Source organism: Haplochromis burtoni, unplaced genomic scaffold (assembly GCF_018398535.1).
Source record: "Haplochromis burtoni strain Fernald_Lab_line unplaced genomic scaffold, NCSU_Asbu1 Contig_262, whole genome shotgun sequence".
Taxonomy (NCBI): Eukaryota; Metazoa; Chordata; class Actinopteri; order Cichliformes; family Cichlidae; genus Haplochromis; species Haplochromis burtoni.
In genome coordinates this window covers 422,609-438,951 of record NW_024582623.1, presented here as the reverse complement: position 1 = coordinate 438,951, position 16,343 = coordinate 422,609, and the positions used below count along the sequence as shown (strand labels likewise).

Genomic DNA, 16,343 nt, shown 5'->3' with positions numbered 1-16,343 from the left:
ATACACGAGTCACTACGAAGATACACGAGTCGCTCTAAGCTGTGATAACGAGATAAAAAGAACACATGAGAACACATTTCTAAAGGCATGACACTATTTGTAATTCAAATATTTTTGGTTATTATCTCAAAATTTAACTTTAAAAATTTTTTTTTTGCAGAATTCTTTCTCAACAATTCAAGTTTGTAAGTCCCAGACCAACCCAAACATTTACATCATTTAGAGGGTACCTCAAAAATATTGGAGCTATTAAGCCAAATGTTTGACTTATTGATGAAAGTGGAAGAAAAAAAAAACTGTCATAGGCATGTGCCTTCACTTGTGGTGCTAAAAAAAAATCAGTTAGTTCTAACAGTGAGTACTGAAAGTAAAAAATGTACACAAAACTCTCAATTTCACAAATTCATTGTGGCATCTCCACCATTCATGCCTTCATTTCGGACTTGTCGCCTTCATCATAACACAAGCATGCGTTTGTCAGATTTTTCTTGAAATTTTATGTTAAGTTTTTTTTCCCTTTGCATATTCAACAGTGGAGAAAAATTAAGAGTGTCACTCATAAGAATAAAGATGGCACCCTTTTATTTACGTAGCTAAAATGATGGAGTGCAGCAGCATGCACAACACCAAGAATCAGAGACTGAAGTAGCTCGATAAAATAAATCCATATTTATTTATTTATTTATAACTGTGCATTTCTACCATGTGCTTTTAAAATTTTGACTCATTTTATAAGTATTTCATTCACAGTCAATCAGGAAAAGGATAAACAAAGGCATATTTCTTACATTTAGCTGTTTGGGCAACTGGTTTTAAACAAAGGGACATTTTCTCTATTCACAAAAAATCTGCACCTTTCCCTCTTGAATCTGACTTTTATTAATATTCAACAATGTAAATTATCAGCAGTGGTTTGATGTGCTGCTCTGTAGGACGCTGATGGTTGTCGTCTTGAAGGGTAATTGCAGCCTAGACGGCAGTAAGCACAGGGCAGGTTGAAGAATGAGGGAAAATCATTTCGCAGACTGCTAAATCTGAGAATGTCCTTACCCTGAATGAGACAAGAAAAACAGATGGCTCAGATGTTGCATTTTTGATCAACATCAATTACAAACCAGCATCTTTACTGCAATGAAAAGGCTTTCGGTGTAGTTCTGTGTGTCAGCCTGTCCCTCAGCCAATCACTGGTTTGCATGAGGAAGACACAGATGGACTGAGCGGAGCATCTAAGGTTTTGGAAGATGGAGCCATCTTTGGTAACAAGAGAAAAGCCATTTCTTTCTGTATTCCCATGAGAGAAGAAATACATTGAATTTTCATGACCTGCATTTTATTTATAACATGGGAATTTACAATTTGGCCTTTCTACTACATATGCTGAATTTGATAATAACAGCATCAGCTTTTAATTCATGAGAAACCTTTTTGGCCTATGGTTGCTTGCAAAAAGTGGCAAAAAGCTGCTTCTTGTTATGTTTCACATCCACTACTGAATACATCTCTCACCAGGTTAGTAAAGGATCAGGTCTGAATGCTTCTTCCACCAAGTATTCCTAGAGCTGTCTATGTGTGCCACTAGAGTACCACCTGATATAATCAGACTAACAAGCGCTCCTCTGCACCACAGTCCACCGTCTTCACATGGATGACCTGGGCAGCTGCATGATTAAGTTACAGAGTGTGCATTCGGATGAGCAAAGCACCAGGGTGCATTCAAACCTCACTTTGCGACCTATTCTTAATTGTTAATTAAGTGCATATATGATCACGTGGCTTCTAGCTGCACGTGTGCTCGTGCACACAAGGTACACTTGTGCACAGTGTTGTTTGAATGCTGGAGGCATTCATTTCAACACAAAAGAGCAGAGCAGGAGCGCTTTGCCATTTACACACGCCACTCGCTACACGAACACTCTGCACTGTCTGCTGGGGGCTGGCTGGCCCGGACCAACCTTAGCCCCTGCACTCTCCAACACCAGATGTAGGTCGCCGAGTGCTCCGGGGGCTGGGGGATCCTGCGTGTTTGTGCGTGTTTCCGGGGTGGCTGTAGTGTATTGTGCGCACAAGCGCATGTGTGCATGCTCTTCCAAGAGGAGGGGGGGCAGAGTGATGATTGTAGTGGATGAGTTCATCATCAAGGACATGGCCCCCAGCGCACTGTCTCCATTGCTGTCACATTGCATCGTCACAAACAGGCCACATGAAGCCTGACAGCCCGGCAGACCACACCGAGGGCATACTCTTGTCGGTCCCTCACTGTGGCTCTCTCTATTGTTTTCCTTTTCTTACAATCTCCAAGTCTCATCATGCATTACCAGCGTAATGATTGCAATTAAAACATGATGGGATTGATTAGAGGGGGATTCAAAAGGTCTCCACCTGGTAGTCAAAGAAATAACAGTAAGCAGCACATTTATTTTCTTAATGTGGCAAAAACTGCTTAACCAGATGCTTTATGCTGCATTAAGAGATGAGTGCAATGAATGTGTTGGCTAAGGGATAGTACAGTCAACACTCTGTGTCACACAAAGGACCGGATTAACATGCTGACCTTTGGATTAATCTTTCTAGCTGTGTGAACTTTATGTTGAGTCTAGTTTCTGAGGATTTCAAAGGGGATGTCAGTTCATCTCAATCTGACAGGCAGTCCTTCTGATGTGATGTGTTAATATCAGCACCAAATTCTATACTACGTAAGCTAAATACATTCAAAGCAGGATTCGAGCACGAAGACCCACTTTTTTGACAATCCATGAAAAGCAAAAACTATCATTAGTGTTAGAGAAGGAAATGTCAGGGGAAAACACCAAATTCTGTATCATATATCCTCTATAAAATGCAGGCACTATCCATCCAGACTGATGACAGAGTGAACAACACTGTGTGGGTCCTTATAGAGTCTTTGCCAGCAATGCCATCCAGAGAGTCGTGCTATTAGCAGGGACAAACCATAAGAAATATGACTTTAGCTTACTCTTGTAATAACTTGAGACACTGGGAAGTGTTTGTTCACTGTGACCATAGTAAACTTCAGTAGTACCAGTTTACAAAGCACATCAATTAATGAGCTATATGTGTTGTATGCTCCTTTCATTTTCAAAGCTGTACAGTGGGCCAAACTGGAGTCTCTGGAGAGCTAAATTTTGGCAACTCGGCCTTATGTTTGACACCCATGCTTTAACACTTTCAAGATTATTGAAATTGTGAAAACTCTGTTTCGTCATGTTTTTGTCATATGTACTGTGTTTCCATGTATGATTGCACGTATCCCAATTTTCTAGAATTTTCTAGTAGAATATAAAGAAACGAGGGTGGCTTAAACCTTTTCCACAGTAGTTTACCTTCACTGACTGGAACATAAAATACTGTATAAAGCTCTTAATGACTATCACTATCAGAAAATTTTAGAGTACTCTGTTGTCTCAGCACAGCACTTGACTTGTTGATTTCCAGTAGAATGGGAGGCAGATCCTTCAGCTATCAGGCTCTTCTCCCGAGGAACCAGTTCCCAGTTTGAGTTCAGAAGACATACACCACCTGTTTTTTCAAGAGTAGGCTTAAAACTTTCCTTTTTGATGAAAACCTATAATAAGAGGTGGTTCCCTGAAAAATCCTTTTTTATGATGCTATAGGCCCTTCTTTTGTGGGACCTCCCACAGTGCACCTATCATCTAGGCTTTGCTCTCTTCTCGTTCAATGTAAATTAATTTGATTGACGACTATTGCAGGTCATTCACTTTGGATAGTTTTTGCATTGTCCCCTCTCTTTCCAGAGCCTGTGCGTCTGGTTCTGGAGCTGTGTGTTCCTGATCTTTTGTTTACTGGCACCACCAATCTGCTCAGTGTTTATTGTTTTTCAGCGCTCATCCTTTCTCTCTCCGCTCACCCGAAGTGGTGAAGACAGCCGGCCGCCCAGCCTGAATTTAGTTATGACTGAAGTTTCTTACTGCCCACTGTTTGCCAAGTGCTTGCTGGGTGGTGATGTGTTGGGTTTCTCTTTATAATACTGCATATAAATCTGCTGACCTTAATTTGTAAACTCTCCTCAGATTATACTTTTATGATTTGCCAAAGCACTGATAACAAAGAAAGTGAAATGACCATGAAAGATGGGAATATCTACACTCCTTCCCTGTGCCACGTAAACACAAGTCTGGAATTTTTAGATATTTCTCTGTAAATAAACCCCTACTTTACTTACTGATCTACTCTGCACAAGACATCGCTGTGCTGTGAAGACACAGCAGTCTCGGGTGACAACTCTCTAATCTAAACTGATTACAGTGGTGATGGCAGCATTCTCCACAGTGTGCCAGTTTCAGCACATCCCCCACGCACTTACGGCCTAACCTCCTTCCTCCCTCCCTCGCTTATCATCACAGCTGATTGCACTGCTGAAGTTCAAATGAACTGTTAACCCTGTCTTTACCAGGTCCATAAATAGAAAGCACAGAACTGAATCCAGGCAGTGATGAAACAGTGCGGCGATTTGCTTGCTGCTTCGCTGGAGAGACGGCTAATGTGTCCAAAGCCATCTCAATATTGGTTTAGCAAATTCACAGTGGTCCCAAAATCAAAATTCCTGGAATATACTGATTGGGTTATTCTGAAATGTGTTTGAATACAATAAAGATATAAGCCTGGGCCACTTATTGAGGAATTTTGCAGTAAGGTTTTGCTTATTTAGTGTTAAAATGTGAGCTAATCTTTAACAAAGGTCATGAACCCAGCATGAAGCATGAACCCATTACTTTCTGATTATCCTACACTGGGTTGCTCATTTGTTTCAGAACTGATAAAAAGATTTGATTGTCCGTTGGACTATTGAAGACTGGAAGATGGTATTAAGGACTGATGAATCAAAATGTGAAATCTTTGGGTCATCATGCAGGACCTTTGTATGCTGTCGGGTAGGAGAAAGGATGTGTGTTGCATCAACTGTCAAACATGGAGAATGACGTGTGATGGCCTGGGGCTGTTTTGCTGGATCCAGGGTCAGTCACTTGTACGAAGTGAGAGGCACCCTGAACCAAAACTGCTACCATATCATTTTGCAGCACCATGCAATGCCGTGTGGTATGCACCTAGTTGGTTATGGGTTCATCCCACAGCAAGATAATGACCCAAAACATAAGTCCAAGCTACAACACAACTACCTCAAGAAAAAAAGAACAAGATGGTCCTCACTAAGATAGCTGAACGGGTGTGTGCGTGTATACACACACATTATGAAAAACTACTATTTATATGGTATGTAACACAAGGTCAATGATTCTTTGGTGTCAGCTTAGTGCAACTAAATGAAAGAAAGAAAATAACAAAATAGCATACAGTAGAAAAATGAAATATGTTTAATGCAAACAGACCAAAGGCCAATATCTGATCTTATCAATTTTTGAACTTTTAGACACATCCCTATAAATTATCTCCAATAAATTATTAGCAACTGTTTCTGCTGGGAACAAGACTCTTTATTAAAAATAAAAATATCAAACTACATAACTCAACCCCCCCTCCAGGAATCTCTCGTTTGTTTTTTAAATTTAGTTCATTGACAGCAGATTAGTTCTTAAGTCTACATGTCCTTGCATAACATTCTGACACAGAAAACTGAAGCTGTGTTGCTTACACGTTTTCGCTGCAAATTCTGGTTTAGTGTTTGTTACAACACTGTACCACACAATTTTATACCAAAGCATATAAAACAGTAGCAGAAAATAAACAAAACAATGCTCCTGTGAAATTTCAGAGCAATAATGTGCTAATGAAATTATACGGCAGCCCACAAACCCGAGAGAAACAGTCATTTTCAGTGTGAGCTCCACTGCAGAATACTGCAAATCTATCTCCTGTTAAGACATCCAAATATGACAACAGGGCTGAGCAGTGAAATAACATGGGAAAACATTAAGGAGGGGGGGGCTAAGTGGAAGTCCAGCAGAAAAGCAGCAGAGTCACACAGTCCCATTTACCTGCCAGGAATTTTAATTTGGAGAGTAAAAATCAGTGCATCAAAAATAAAATGATAAACACAAAAGACTTTTTAGTTTATACATCGCTCATCCTGGCTTATATATGCATCTTGAATCACTGAAAGAAATATTAGTTGCACACTCCTGCATATAGTACTACAATGTGAGCTGAAAGACTACAAATACTTTAAACACTTGTAACACCTGAGAGATTACAAAAGAGATCAGTAGCGATCATGATGTGGTCTCTGATGGGAGACGTATCCCTGGTTGGAGCTTGGCCGCCCTGAATAAGACCCACTTCCATGTCCCCAGTGCCGGTCTCGGTCTCGCTCTCTGTCTCGGTTTCTGTCGTGCCAATGTTGCTGTCCACGATCATCTCGTCTCCAACCGTGGTCTCCTCCCCATCCACGTCCTCTGTGACCACGGTCATGGTACCTTGATGATGACATAAAATTAACAAACAACAGGCAGTGATTGATAGACATTAGCTTAAGTTGTCCTCATAAACTACTATGGTATTGTGAGTCGTGCTTACTGGGTTTCTCTAATCTCTCATCACAATTTAAAAATAGATTTCTCATTTACAAGAAGGTAAAAATACCAGGAAACTCCTCCAGAAACTTCTGTGTTAATGCTGGGATTTCAGTTTTATGAAGGCAGTTCACTTCTTACTGGGGTACATCGCCATGGCAACTTATTCTACCAACCTAACCTGCAGGCTATGCTCCAGATTAGATATTAACAGGTCCAAAATTACCACCTATGGATTAATCGGTTCTCTGGAAAATAGCGCCAACATTCCTGGAAGATCCCTCTGACCTCTGTGGGCAGACTGTATTGGGGCCAAGTTTTCTTAAGAGCATAACAAACACAGATTTTGAGATCTAGCCTTATTCCTTGATTTTTTTGTGTGTGCCATTTTCTACAAATATTGGAGAATTTCAATACACAATTATTAATGGGGTCACACAACACATTTATGAACCTTACATCAAATTTGCTCACAGACAAAGCTTGCATCTGAATTACAAACGAAACTAAAACCATCTTACAGACACTACATTAATTTCATTGCATAACAATTGTAATCCATCAGATGTATTCGTTACAGCAGATTTATAATTTACAGAGTCCTCATTTTCATCAGCATTCTTTCGTGGCTCCTGGAGGAGTTTAAACAGATATGCCCACACCTCCCTTTTTTTAGTCACCTCCTCTAGCCCTTGTGCTGCGACACCGAGGTGTTCCCAAGCCAGCTGAGAGACAAAGTCTTGAAATGACTAAAGAAATTATTTGTCCTGGGTTGGCCCTGGAAACTCCTCTGTAGGACATGCTCTAAACACCTCACCTAGGAGGGAAACTAGTCAGATGGTTGAATCACCACAACTGGCTCTTTTTGATATGTGTGAAAGTAGCGGCTTTATTCTGTGCACCACCTGAATGATCGAGCTTTCATCCTCTCTCTCAGGATGGAGGAAGTTCTTTTTCACCACTCCACAAATCACCACCTTATAACAGGGGAGGAGTTTGTGTGCTGTCTCAAGTAATTTGCTCCAAGTTGCAAACTGGTCCTGGGTGAAGGGCAGAATAAATGTGTCTGTGTTGGTTCACAGTCACACAGATCATTGGAGTCCTGTGTGGTTGGTTGGTTGGGGGGGCTTGCGACTGGGTAGATGCTGCCAGTGCCATGCCTTTCAAAATATATCAGCGGTATCTCGAACGTACTTCATAGTACACTGTCCAGATCAATGGTATAGTGGAATACTGATCTTTAAGGACAGTTTCACCCCTCTGACTATCTTGCTGTCATTTTTCAGTGGAAAACTGCCTTACTTAATGAGAAGTCTTTTGCATTCTTCTTTACTGGTTCAGAGCATCTAAACAGAATCTCTCATTCCTTATCCCAGCTACACGATGGTTAGGGGAATTCTCCTTAATATTTTCTAACGCTTATCACCTACATTACAGCGGTGTTTCTATCATTATCGCTTCTCTCAATCGTTAGCAGTTTCGCAATGACAAAATGAAATCAATAAGCAGCCCTACCGGTTATCTCTGCCCCTCTGGTTTCCTCCCCCACGACTCCTCCAGTCCTCCACGATGGGAGGGCGGTCTGCAGGACGGTTTAAGTACTCCTGGTACTCCTGATCCTCCGAGGAGAACCTGTGTGCGAACATCTCCTCGTAGTTCTGCTGGGTTTCCGCAGATTCGGTCATTCTGTGAGCACACAAATAATTGAAATACTTAATATCACAGAAAAGCTGCTATCGCGGCGTCGTGTTTGTATTCCCTCTTGGTCTTGCTAAACCGCGTGTTCCCAATAAGATAACTATTCTGGACAGTAATAGTAGTTATCCAACATATAAACAACGAAAAATAAAACTAGATTAAAAACAGTTACATCTCTGGCTTTGGAAAAAAATACCTTAATGTGACAAGTACGTCGTTAGCTTTAGCGACACTTTCCACTTCTGAAATTTCAGTGTCGTACGTCGCTGAAATCCTTCCCCCCCGGAACAAACCTCTACAAATTTTAACGGTTCTGGGAGCGCGCGCACCTGCCAGAGATTAATGAACGTTACCTGGCAGTTAGGGGATAGAAGAAAAAAGTCCAACAACCATCATGAAAAGATTCAAGACCTATTAATTGACACAATTACATGCTAATAAGTGGCGTAGCAAAGTTTGCTTTAACAGTTATTCCGCTTAATTTGGGAGAAAGGGCAAACTGGTGGAAGCCAGCACAGTGAATGGAAACATGTAAGTGCATCAGATTTTTATTTTTTATTTAAAAAACCGTCGGGTTTAACTGAAAATTATTATTATTTTTTTTGTTTATGACTAAAAAACTCCAGTCTGGCCTGAAAGTCCATCTAAAACCGCAGACGCCACCACAGATATGACAGGTTTAGGAAACAGTGGGTGGCTGAAAGGAGAAAGCAGGTGGAAGCCGCCCCGTGTCGCTGCTGCTGCCGTTGATATGAAACAGCCCGTTGTGGAGGAAGAAGCTCAGCGTAGAGCAGCGAAATACAAACATTAACTTAACTCACCAGCGCCGATTGTTTGAAGGCGGCGAGGGAGAAGCCACGCCAAGGTGGGATTCACACCCGCCCATGTGAACAGGAAAAACAAAGGAGGAGAGGAGGAAAAAACTTCCTGAATTGAACGGGCTTCTGTGAGACTGAGCTTGACAGCCCGGTGAGTCGAGTTTGCGAAGAACTGCTCTCTCTCTCCCCCATATCTCAGCTGTCTCTCAGCGGCAAGAGGACTTGTTCGGAGCTGGCACACGGGGTTATGAACTCTTTGGACCGCTAATCATCTACGGACTGCGCTTTTGAAACATTATTTTTCCTCTCAACCCAGCCAATACATAACCTTCAGATTAAAGAAAAAAATAAGGAGTTGTTCCTCAAGTCCGCGGCAATGGGGTGAGTAATCCAGAAAGCGCTGCCCTTCAGAGCGCCTCTCATGACACCTGCGCTGACTAAAAATGTGTTTGTGCGGCGAAAAGACGGCAAATATACCCCCAGAGCTGCCCGTTTCACCTGTCAGCCCTCAAATACATTTAATTCTAAATATCGCTGATTTCAAGCGCCAGGTTGTGAGAAGATCACCTCTGTTTTATTGCCAGATTGTGTTGCAATGTGGGGAAATTAATGAGGTGACTCTTGTTGGACTGTCAGTGAGACTATTCAGATGTGTGTATATATGTGTGTGTGCGGTGGGGGGTTGATGCCATATTTATAATTATGGATTTATGTTTTATTTATGAGCAGAATTTCAAAAGGATCATTCTTGAGTGCTCCGCTTCTTCCTTTTCTTCAGGATAGGAATATGGTTTGGAGAGGGTTATGATATGGAGGTGTCAGAGTCAACACTGCCCACTAATGAGGAGAGATGGTGGTACTTGTGGAAGTGTGTATTTGTACGTATGTGTGTTGTCCACAGTACTGGAAGTAGTGGCGTGTACTCCCACAGTAGTTTTACATGGTACCGTACAGTATTTTGCCTCTATACTGTGGTATGAATGTTGATTCTGTGGCTCACTGCCACAGTTATGCAATCACCATCTCTCCCTCTTTCTGCACATCTACATATATCCCTGTCTATGCTTTCCAAGCAGCTGGATTGTATTTAATTTCACACAAAAAAGGGAAAACTTTTCAGACTTAAACCTCATTCTAGATCACTTATTTATTCATTTATTTATTTTAGGAATTCTTCCACTTGTAACACACAAAACTTGGATTTATGGAAACTATGATGTGAGGCGTGAATCACTAGCTGCATAAATGCTCAATTATGTAATGAGTACCACCCCATACCAAAGTGATTGCTTTTCCTCAGTATTTTAATGCGTAAGAAACCAGTTCAACAGTCCTGACTTCCTTTCGCCAGTTTGGTGTACTCACCCAGCCGGTTTCAAAGGACTCAGCTGTGTTGTGTCATGAAACTGACCCATGCAGTGGATCTGTGACAAGCATGGCAGCCAGGCCAAAGCAGGAGTTCCCACCTACTCACAGGCACAAAAGTTCTCTTTTTCTTTTCTACTTTCACTCAGTGCTAAGCAGTGGTGTTACTTGTCAGCTAAATACCTTTTTAAGAAGGAGGGCACAAATGGCTTCTATGAAATTTTATCCCACAGGACTTCCTTGAAACTACATTGGCTGCCTTTGTCATTCCAATTAGTTTCGGGGTAATCAAATGTTGCTTGTATAAAAAAAAATAAAAAAATCTTAAAATTCCTTTTTGCAATACCTGAGCAGCAGTGAAAAATCAAAACTATGGAAGGCTGATAAATCCAATCTCCTACACTTCTGATTCAGTATTGTTGCTTTGATGCATTTGAATCAGCAGCTATTACAGCAGTGATTGAATCAGCATGTTGTGACTGTGTTAGATTGTCTGACCAGGAGTCCAAATCACAACTAATGAAATTTACTCTCATAGAAGGCAAACAAAATATTTAATAATAATAATAGTAATAGCGAATCAAATGTGAGAACTGAAACTGGAAACTTTCTCCTTAAGAAATAACTTAATGAATGTTGCTCATTACGCTGCAACTGAATGATGGAGATTACTGATGAATTCTTGTGTGTTTGTGTAAAACAAGACCCAAAAAACAATGCCTATCACATCTTAAACCTTGAAGTAACTGGACTAAATTAAAGAAAGGGGAGGGGAATTCTTTTGTTTGCCTTCCAATAATTAGCAGATGTGTTGCTAATTCTGCAGTGTATATATTACTACCTGAGCACACCTGCTAATGATGCAATGTGTTTTGCACGAAGCAGCAAATCAACAGATAAGAATGAGTCTGTGTTTGGTGGAGGGAGCTGTAGATCATTTGCCGTGTGTGTGTGTGTGTGTCTTTGTCCCTGAAGCTCCTGTCTCCTAAATGAAGTTATAGATTAACTATAAGTCAGACAACACACACATTAACACCCTCGATTTCTATCTTTACGTGTCCCTTTGTTACCATATTTCTTTGAGCAAATGATCTATCAGTACCCTCTTGACCCTGAGACACTTTTTGTTGTTCAGCCATTTCCACACGATTTATTGAGTATATACTGTTACATATTGGTCCAAATTGTAGCATTGTATGTGTGCATGTGTATGTGTACGTCATGTGCGGCATGTCCTAAAAAAGAATAAATCAAGCCTATGTAATTAAAGACTGGTGAATTGGAGAGGGGGAGGAAATTCAGACGGTAGCACTGGGAAAGAAAGCGATGAGAATTCTGTTTCTAAGTACAGTTTTGCAGCTTAAGGGCTGCATCTCTGGAATTATTCCAACATAAAGCCTAGATTGCCTGAAAGCCCCTACTGAATAGGCAGCCACACAGACAGCAATGCAATCAGCATATTGCTATTTAAAGTAAGCCATGCTGGGAGCAGGCCTAACACAAGGATAGATGATAATCTCCTGGCTGGCCAGAGAATGGCATATAAAGGTTTAACACTCATTGATTAGGCTCTGTGACATGTGACGTGACAGTGGGTCCTTTGGCTGCCCTGACAGGAGAGTGGACTGTAAGCTTAATCTGAGGCTATGTTCTCCATCTGTGTCCGAAGGCTGGAGGGGATGGCTGTAGAGGTGCAGTTGGGGAATAGGAGCAGGTCTTACTGTTAAAGAATCATGTGTAAATGAAAGGGGACAGGCTGATGGCGGATTGGACGTCTCATCACCAGATGGTTGAAGCCTAGGAGGCCATCTGCTGCCATGCTGTGCTTCTGTGGAGACTTCCTCACTTCCTTTTCCTTGGAGCGCTCACATTACGTTGGGCTCTGTGTCCTGCCGCCTCAGTGTGGTGGAGGGAGACCTGCTGTGGTGGCTTGTTTGATTCTGGCCTGCTGCCTGTGTTGCATGGGACACTCAGTGATGCCAGACCTGGCATTGATTATGAAGGTCATTGGTAAAATGAATAAAACAAAGTTTACCACAGTCATGCCTAAGACAGAATGTTTTCTACAAAATTAAAATATCCTGCATTAAAGCAATATGTAAAGATTATTTTACTATTTTTCCAGCTGTTTTTCCAATTTGCCAAAATGAGAAACAGCCCGATTACTAAATTTATAATGTTTCGGCCCTCAGAGCCTGATCATGATCTGTGGAAGGAGTGGGACAAAATATTAACAAGTGTTTTATCTTGAGATCATCAATCGTCAATAGCATGGAGCCAATTATAGATACTTCTATTGAATATGTAAGTGGACTAAACTGATTTCCCTGACAAAGGTGGACTGTGTATTAAAGCAAGAGAGCTACCGTAATTAACTGATTTTAATGCTAGTAAACAAACCAAGTAGCATAACAGCAGCATTTACTCCTCTTCAGTTGCACAAATGTCTTGATGTATGTTTGGATAATTGCCTCGCGACGCATCAAACGTTGTATGCCTAATTGTGGATACCGTATTGCAGTACTGAGTTACAATAGGCACGGGAGTTAAATAGTATCTCTCATGCATATCAAATTTTTACTATAGCTTTATAGAGATTGGAAATTCTGGTAATATGGGAATTTTTTTTTTAGTAAAATAGAAATGCTTGTAATTAGTCAGTTTATGAGCAGTAGTGTTGAATTTGGGCTTATTTTGCTCTTCCCTCCTAATGGTTGTTTCTTCCTGCACTGGATAGTGTAGTGCAGAAGAGATGCCATAAAATAACCTTTAACAGTGACTTAATGCGAGTGGTTTTAAGCTGAGACATCGTGCTCCTGTTTTGTAAATGTCAGGAGAAAGAAAATGAAAGCATAATATAGAGCTGTAGTTCTCTGCTAACTAGACCTTGAAGTCTGTTATTGCATACAGTATATATATATACAGTGGCCTCCTTTGACCTGTTGACATCATTAGTTGAGCAAAGTGTTTGTTGCAGGGAAAGCCCAGGTGGTTTAGTAGTAATGAACCCAGAGAGAATTTCCTCCGCTGCTTACTTTGCTCATTCAATCAGACAACACGCCGTTCTCGCTAATAAGGCGGCGCCGCTCTCCATCAGGACCCGCAGATAAAATATAACACCATGCCTCAGCGGTGCTCACCTAACATGCAAAAAAAGGATAATGAGAATCCAAGTTGATGATTTCTAGTGTTTTATGCTTAGCAAATTAATACACTCATTTCTAATTTTCCATATTCATGTTGCCACATTTGAACAGTACACCTTGTGACACAGTTTTTTTTTTCATATGGGAAAAGATGTCCTTTTGTTATTGTGCTACACTCTAAAGCCTCTTGTAATGTGGAGTGCTACTGACAGGACCAGCAGAGAAAGTGAGGAAGGATAACTGCTCCCAGTGAGTGTTTCTGCAACTTTACCGTGGATATTTGACAAGTGAATAATGCCCCATTTGTCACTAAAGTTCTTCGAGCAGGCAGCGAAATCTGCATATATATATTTTTTCAGACCACATAGGGACAAGGACAGCACTTTATACTTACTCTATGAGTGATATAATGAGCTTAAGTAACTGGGGTAGCCTGCTGATTGTCCTGCTTTAGTGCCCGTTTCATCAAGAAAACTTTCACTGTGGTGAAATTGTCTCTAAAGGAATAAAAAAATAAAAAAATAATGGAGTAAAAGACCAAAAAAATAGTTTGACTTCCTAATGTTGGATGTTTCTTTTTATTAGTGAGATGGTTGCACAGTTTGTGTTCACATCAGGCAGCTGAGCGTAATGTGGTCCAGTCTCTAGAGGATTCAAAAGGAATGAAATATGAAGTCTCACTGGCAAAGAGACTAAAGAGGTTATCTTATATTATAGGTTACTATTCTCAAACATATTGTTATGCCTCTGGAATTGCACCCATGTAAAAGTGACTACTTTATTCATCTCTTGCACATTTAATGCCCGAGACATGGTGCAAACCCAGATAGCGTGTGGCGATGCCATCTCTCTAACCTATTTAGTGAGCGATCTGACACCTTTGTAACGGTACTGCAGGCTAGAAAAAATGACACTGAACTTTCTAAAGAATCGGGCCTTACTGTCACAAGTGATCAACCTTTCTTTTTTTAAGATGTGAAAAATTACCCAAATATGTTTTTACATAACCACCCTTGGCTCCACATTTAATTTTCAAACATTACCACCTTGTGAGGTTAAACTGTCACACAGGTTTACTGCAGTGATACGAGCTTCCTTGTGTTTAGTGAGACACATTAACTTTCTGTAGGGATGTAAAGAATGCAGTTCGCATAGCTGAAGCTGCTGACGCAGCAGATTTCTGTTAAACCAGTTTCAAAGCCTGTTTGAGTGACGTTAAATGCTTTAGCGTTTAACCTCAGATTTCTAAATCCTCTATCAGACCGAGAGCTCGATGAGCAAAGTTTGTCTGTGGGTGCGGTAAGCCCGGAGTGGATTCCTATACTCAGGAATCTGGACAAAGCTGTTTGTCTTTGTTACTGAAAGAAAAACATGCCTGATCTGCACAGATGTAGCAGCACACAAGTGCAAAGTGACTGCAAGCACTTGCATGAAAATCACCATCCCAGGCTCCTGTTCAAAGATAGAAGCTGTCTGCTGTTTATTCACACTTCCTCTCAGAACACCATGCCATCCTGTATCATCTTAAAATGTCTTTTTTAAGCTGCATGATAATCCTTCTTAGCTGTGTATGGTGTTAGACTAATCGCTACCTACCTAAGTTATAAGTTTTTGTGAGTTATTACTCTCAAGGCAAGATTGTTTTTAACCCTTTCATGCATGAATTATGACAATCTCAATCAGGATTTTTATTCACCTTAGGCATGAAAAAATAGTTTTTTGAGCTTCATTTTTTTTAAAAATGTACTTTTCAAAGAGTGTTTTTTTACTTGTCCACTTACGTGGACAACATCACCTTTTGGAGTGGGTGGCAGGGTATGGAGTGACACATCAGTGTCCAATGTAGTGGTTTATGTGCAAGTATACCATCAACACTGACTCTGTGAAAGGCTGATACAAGAAAACAGCCTTTGAATAGCTGTCTACTGTAGTGACCACTATGTGTGAAAGGGTTAAAAATGCATGTATTTATAGGTGGGGTACTCTGAGTAGACGGATCTGTCTGTCAGCTCACTTTAAATCTTTTTGCTGGTACACAACAAACACGATTGCTGCGTTATCAGTGTGTACAGTCCTGAGGTGCGTGTGTAGGTGTATGTAAGCATAGACAGTGCAGTCTAACTCAGACCTGCACCCCCACATAGAAACACACACACACACACCTGTAAATTATTCAAAGCACCAGATGGGGACAGAGAACGCCTGACAGGCAGCGGGACAAAGTATCCAGTGGTCGTAGAGTCCCAAATGTTGTCGTCTTTTTTTCTTTTCTTTTTTCCTCATTTATTTTTTTTATATCTAGTAAAATCAATCAACCTAATGCTTTTTATCTGAGAAAAGCAGATCAGACAAATCCATTAAACAGTTGTGTGAGTGCATCCATGTGTTCAGCAGCGGCCTTTCACTCCTCCTTCCCTTGCCAGTCTGAGCTGGCTCGAGACACTGGCACTGAAAAGGTCAGCGCGTGTGGCTATGTAAAGCGACAACAGTGATCTGTATAATGGGTTTTGTTGTTCCCAAAGCAGATGAAGACCGAGATTAGGCTTAAAGGGGACAGTGAATTTATTAGGCTTTCATTTCTGTGAGAACCATAATCCCAATGGAAGTAAAAGCTTTATTAGCTCATGAATATGTGCTGCCTGCCAGCTTGTCTGTCTGACATTATTTTCACCGGCAATTCATAACAGTGCATTAAAGTATTTCTGTCCATGAGACATGTCACTTTGCCCGTTGCAGTGAAGCTTTGCAACAACAAAGGGACCATCTGTACCCTGTTAATCAAACATGTGTACGTTTCTCAGCATGAAAAA

General features: G+C 40.9%; 2 protein-coding genes across 5 annotated transcripts in view; one reads left to right on the top strand and one right to left on the bottom strand.

Moving 5' to 3' along the window:
* Positions 1-5,328: 5,328 nt before the first annotated feature.
* Positions 5,329-9,159, bottom strand: ramac (RNA guanine-7 methyltransferase activating subunit). Of its 2 annotated transcripts, none has more exons than XM_005943266.2 (3): positions 9,026-9,159; positions 8,022-8,192; positions 5,329-6,410 (listed from the first exon to the last, which is right to left on the bottom strand). In XM_005943266.2, exons 2-3 carry the CDS (start codon positions 8,189-8,191, stop codon positions 6,197-6,199), a joined length of 384 nt encoding a protein of 127 aa, XP_005943328.1. In that variant the 5' UTR covers position 8,192; positions 9,026-9,159; the 3' UTR covers positions 5,329-6,196. The 2 variants fall into 2 exon arrangements, with proteins under 2 accessions (XP_005943328.1, XP_005943327.1); XM_005943265.2 differs by lacking the exon at positions 9,026-9,159 and adding an exon at positions 8,401-8,510.
* Positions 8,542-16,343, top strand: part of homer2 (homer scaffold protein 2) — a 30,367-nt gene continuing 22,565 nt past the window's right edge. The window contains exon 1 of one of the 3 annotated variants that reach the window (XM_005943268.2): positions 8,542-8,735. In XM_005943268.2, the coding sequence (XP_005943330.1) occupies positions 8,734-8,735 (2 nt within the window). In that variant the 5' untranslated portion in view covers positions 8,542-8,733. Of the gene's footprint in view, positions 8,736-9,051; positions 9,174-9,268; positions 9,404-16,343 lie in introns of those variants that run through there. The other 2 variants (XM_005943269.2, XM_005943267.3) reach the window with 2 other exon arrangements.

What these genes read in the sequence shown, in the direction of transcription:
- ramac (XM_005943266.2), bottom strand. Translation starts at nt 8,191, where the DNA reads ATGACCGAATCTGCGGAAACCCAGCAGAACTACGAGGAGATGTTCGCA. An exon ending in CAGAGGGGCAGAGATAACCG is followed by an intron (nt 6,411 to 8,021) that starts GTAGGGCTGCTT and finishes GTCATCATCAAG; the next exon opens with GTACCATGACCGTGGTCACA.